Source organism: Penaeus japonicus, unplaced genomic scaffold (assembly GCF_977035675.1).
Source record: "Penaeus japonicus unplaced genomic scaffold, GWHDUDI00000001_assembly GWHDUDI00000003, whole genome shotgun sequence".
Taxonomy (NCBI): Eukaryota; Metazoa; Arthropoda; class Malacostraca; order Decapoda; family Penaeidae; genus Penaeus; species Penaeus japonicus.
Window position 1 is genome coordinate 229,431 of NW_028234405.1, and position 5,000 is coordinate 234,430.

Genomic DNA, 5,000 nt, shown 5'->3' on the forward strand with positions numbered 1-5,000 from the left:
GAGAACTTGTATTAACACTACTATACCATCACTTACTGCTCAGTAGGAAGCACAATGACTAGAATGAGGTGTTAGGTGAGTGACATCTACTTCAGTCATTCTTTGTAAGGCATGTAAACTTATTGAAAGGAGTAAGCTAGGATTGAACTCAACCTCTTCTCCATGACTAGTTATTTAAAATATGTAACATGATGTTTTCTAAAAGTTGTATTTCTTATTTATTTTTTTATTACTTTTAAGTTATACTATGCATCCTGCAAGTTTTTCCTCATTTCACATTGCATTAGAATGTAATGTTAACCCACTGATGCCAGGAATGTGCACTGTGGTTTTATTTTATTTATTTGTTTTTATACAGAGATGCTCCACATGAGCTTAGTCACCAAGAAGTCATTTGGTGCATCATCTGTTTACCCCATTCCTTAGATTTTTACTTTTGGTATCAGTTTCAATATTATTATGATCATCATAAAAAAGAAATAAGAATAATGAATGTTATTGATGTTATTACCATTATAAGATCATTAATGATGATAATAGTACTAGAAATAAAAAATGAAAATTCAAGGAAAAGGGTAAACAGGTGAGTTCAAATGGATCTACTAATTCACTTCAATGGTGACTAAGTTATTATGGAACCATCTAAAAAAAATAATTAATTAATCATTTAAGAAGGCATAGTTTGAAGTATTAAATGTATATCAACTATTACAATGTGCTGTAGTAACTTAAGGTAAATTCTGATGACAGATTCAAGGCCATGACCTTCTGCTGGACGACAGCACCACGGGAGAGACCCACTGTAGATGAGCTAGTGATCTACCTCACAAACTTCCAGCAGCACCTCGATAGATACGTGTGACACCAACTGGACTTTGGCTAATTGCACGCTCAATGGCATGGAGGAGAGAAAAAAGGAAAAGAAAGAAAATCAACAAAAGAGTGAGAATATGTTATAAAATGATTGACATGTCATTTAAAATGAAAATTAAGAAAATGTTGAGTAAGTTACAGAAATGACAGACTTGGTTTTAAGTGCTGGAGGTGAGTTCTTGAATCTTGCTCAGTTTCTATGGACTAATGGATAATGGTTACCCGTGTTTGCTGATGTTGCTTGCCCAAAGTTATTGACAGCAGGTTCAGGGCCTGGATTTGGTGTGAACCTAAGAGTTTTCTTAAGCTTGATGACTTTAAGATATGTGGAGTCATTTGTGACTTTCCTGGATATGTAAAAGCTTCTTGTCATCATCAGTTTCCTATAATCAACTCCATTCAGAAGTATACAAATGACGATGAAGTACCTGGACTTGCATAGTTGTGAGCATTTTAGTGCTTTTTAGTGTGTGAACCAAGAGCAGCTAATATTTTGCATTGCCTTATGGAATACCTTTACCTACAGTTCTTATCCTTCTTTTTCTCCATCTCTCTGCTTTTACTTTTTTCTTTTCTTTTCTTTTTTGTTGCTGTTTTTTTGTTTTTGGAAAGCAGGAATTTGTTTGTACATTCATAGAGGGACATTCCACTGCATTACACAGTAAAACAAGAGGAATCAGTTTACTTTTGAGAATTCACAAATCTCTTACTGAGGAGGCTTTAGTCCTGGTGAAGTTGATTTACACTTTTTAACCCGTCGATGACAAGTGACAAGATATCACGTCTAGTGTTTTTTCGGTCAGATGCCAGGGGTGAGATACTTAGTCAAGGCCGGTGCGCTGGGTGATCGGGCATACAGTGCTTGGCCACAGCTAGTGCAGCTGTGAATCCTGAGGTGTTAGGCTTATGCTTAATAATATCCTGGTATTTCGACCATTTAGAGCCAAAATAGCCCCATTGTTAACGGGTTAAGTCAAGACCTATTTTATTTTCTCCATGATTTTATAGGTTATGGAAGAAAAATACCAATGTGATGGAAGTAAATTTTAATTTGTTTTTCATCAGATTCATGAAGTATCTTTTAACTCAAATAATTTTTCTCTGCCTTTTGTTTTATATAGGCTAAACAAAGAAAAATTAAGTGTTTTTATATTTGTCTTTGGAATGGTAGATTATCTTATTATTAATTTTGAGTCATATGGGGAACAATAGTAAAGTTTGTAACCTTTTTTTAAAGTTATTAAAGCCCATCTGTATGATAGATGTAGCTGCTATATGTGTCTTACATAAATTTATTTTTTTGCTATATACGGATATAATTCTTTTTAGATTAAAATATTGTTGATATTTTCTTTATTGCAAATACACATCTGAATAGTGCCAGAAGTATCACTCAGTCAGATAGGATAGTGATTTATTTAAAGTATCATGTAGAGTCTGCTCAGTTATGACTAAACAGTGAATTAAGTTTGCAAGTCTGTACATTGAATGTTAAGCAACATAAACAGCATTGGTTCTTAGCCATTATAGTGCAAGCAGAGGAAATAAAATTTAATTCATACTGAGATCCTCTTAATGGTGCATTGTTTGAAATTATATGAATGCACAGAAACAAAGAAAAGAAAACACATTGTGTGAAGATGTATACAACTGAGTGTTGGAACATCACCTGAGTAGAAATGTTGCTCTCTCGTTCTCTCTCTGTCTGCCAGATCTCTCATTTCATAAGCACTGGAATAGGAAGATTATATGCAGAAAAACATACTCAGAAAAGTAACTGAACTCTGACATTAACTATTCATTATTAACCATTTAACTTTATCTATTTATGCTCTCTTATCTCAAAATAAATTGATTCATTGGAATAATAAGACCATTGGGTATGTATAGGAATAACTTATTCCTGTAATTCATATGAAATATAGAAGCTTTACTTTCAATTCATTCTAAAAAAAGACTGAAGGTCTTGTCGCAAAGTCTGTACACATACACATACATGCACATGTTTACACACATGCACACATACACATATACATAATCTACATGGATGCAGATATACAGACATGGTAATCACGTGTTGTGTTTTTAGCATTAATGTAACTTGGAAATCACAGTTGTCTAGTGTTTGCAAATAAACAATTATATGATGATATGGCTTATAAGGTTAGACGTGAAGCATGTAAAATTGTGAAGAAATGTAGAATGATAATATTTGCAGTACATATAACCATACTCTGAATGGTTGATTTTGGTGGAATTTTCCTCCATTTTTTCTCTCATCCTCATTGACAGTGCAGTTTGGTTTTATCCTAGTGCTTCCTTCATGTCTAGTTTGGGTTGACTAAAATCTTTAAATGCAGAGAAAATATCTTCCAGTATGTGAAGTACACTTTTTGTCTTGTTGATTTTTTTTCTTTCTTTCTTTCTTCTTCTTCTTCTTCTTCTTCTTCTTCTTCATTATTGTCTCAGTTGCAGCAAATCATTTATGTGATATTATGTTGTTGGTAGGAAGTGAGTATAGATACAGTATATTTTTGTGTTCTTTTATACGGTTTGAAGTAACCCTATACGCTAAAGATTCCATGACATCAAATGTTGGAGCATTGATTTGTGATCACACTTTTTTCTTGTTCTTGCTCTTTGTCTTCTGCTGCTTCTATTTTTGAAGTGTGCCTCTGCTTGCTATTTATCTCCCTTCTTCTATTCACATGTTGTTGTTTTTTTGTTGTTTTTTATACTACTTTTTTTTTTCTTCTTCTTCTTCTTCTTCTTCTTCTTCTTTTTGCCTTCAACTTCCTCATATATATTTTAACCTAACCTTTCCACTAGAAGTTTTATATTTTTATTTTATTCATAATACTCACAATTGTTGTTAATACTCTCATACTGTATGTGACAGCTATGTTAGATGCATTCAAAATAAAGAACTTGTACTTCAAGTTCATTAATACTTTAAGGACTACTATATGAGATTTTTTCTAAACAGAATTATTATACTTCAAGGTCTTCAATTTTTTTCATGTGTTACTATTCAAAAGACAACTTTTTCAAAGATGATTTTAAAGTAAGGTCAGCATATCATCCTCCTGAAGTCCTTAAAATAAGTCAACCTGTGATGTGGCAGCCAGAGGTGTAGTTTTTATACAAGCGTTCACCAAAACATCCTTCCCTTGCCAGTGTTCGTTTACATGTTCTCCACAGTATGCTACCTAAAGCCTAGTTTGAGGAACACAGAGGTAATTCTTGATTTGAGAGTATATGTGACAACTTGGCTAATTCAATATTACCAAGAAGCAAGCACTGCACAGTAAAGTAACTAGCAGACATAATTTAGCTTGAGATTAGGCACTCATTGAGCTGTTCCCTTGCAAAGTTTCCAAGCTGAACTAGATGGGAAATTTATGTCTCACTGCATAACTTTTGTTATTTTCAATGGGGAAGAGTTCTGAAAAGGGACTGTGAGAGCTATGCAGTAGCAATAGTATGTAAGTACAATTACTGCTTCATCAATCAAATTGATTAATTTTGAGTATATTGACACTAATAGTGTCAGTTTTATAAAAGATAGTGTAAAGCTTTTGACTTTGTCCTCACTAAATTTGTCATTTGGTATCCAGTGAATAATTCTTAGTTTTTTAGTTTTGTCAGAGTAAATATTTTTTGAAATGTTATTTGCTGCCTTATTTAGTCATTAAAATAGTAAATGAAGAAGAGTCACATCAACAGTATATGAAGTTCCTAAAAAAAGTAAATAAATAGAAGAAAGATATATATATATATTATATAGTATTTTCTTCATGGTATACCTTCATAGGGTGCAAAAACCTTGGCTTCTAGTTTTTACAGAGAAAAACTGATGTTTGAACGGGTAAACATCAAAAGTTTGGTAGAATTTTAACCCATAATGGCAACAAAGTGTTTGTATGATTAGGGAAATAATCTATTAGCTGGGAATGTGAAAGAGTTACTTGATTGCATGAGACTTTTGCATCATTATCTTTATGAATGGAGTGAGAGGGGTTTAAAGGAAATGGAATGAAATTAATATTAATGCATTTCTAATAAAACCATTAAAATTCGTAAAATACTGTGTAGATTATCAGTGCAATTTTAATGACAATTCCCTG

At 32.7% G+C, this 5,000-nt stretch overlaps 1 protein-coding gene across 1 annotated transcript in view; it reads left to right on the forward strand.

Moving 5' to 3' along the window:
* Positions 1–5,000, forward strand: part of LOC122244064 (inactive tyrosine-protein kinase Dnt) — a 16,988-nt gene that overhangs the window by 11,028 nt on the left and 960 nt on the right. Inside the window, exon 12 of the mRNA XM_043001869.2 lies at positions 751–5,000. This exon is cut by the window's right edge and continues 960 nt beyond it. Coding sequence (XP_042857803.1) covers positions 751–862 — 112 coding nt within the window. The 3' untranslated portion in view covers positions 863–5,000. The remainder of the gene's footprint in view (positions 1–750) is intronic.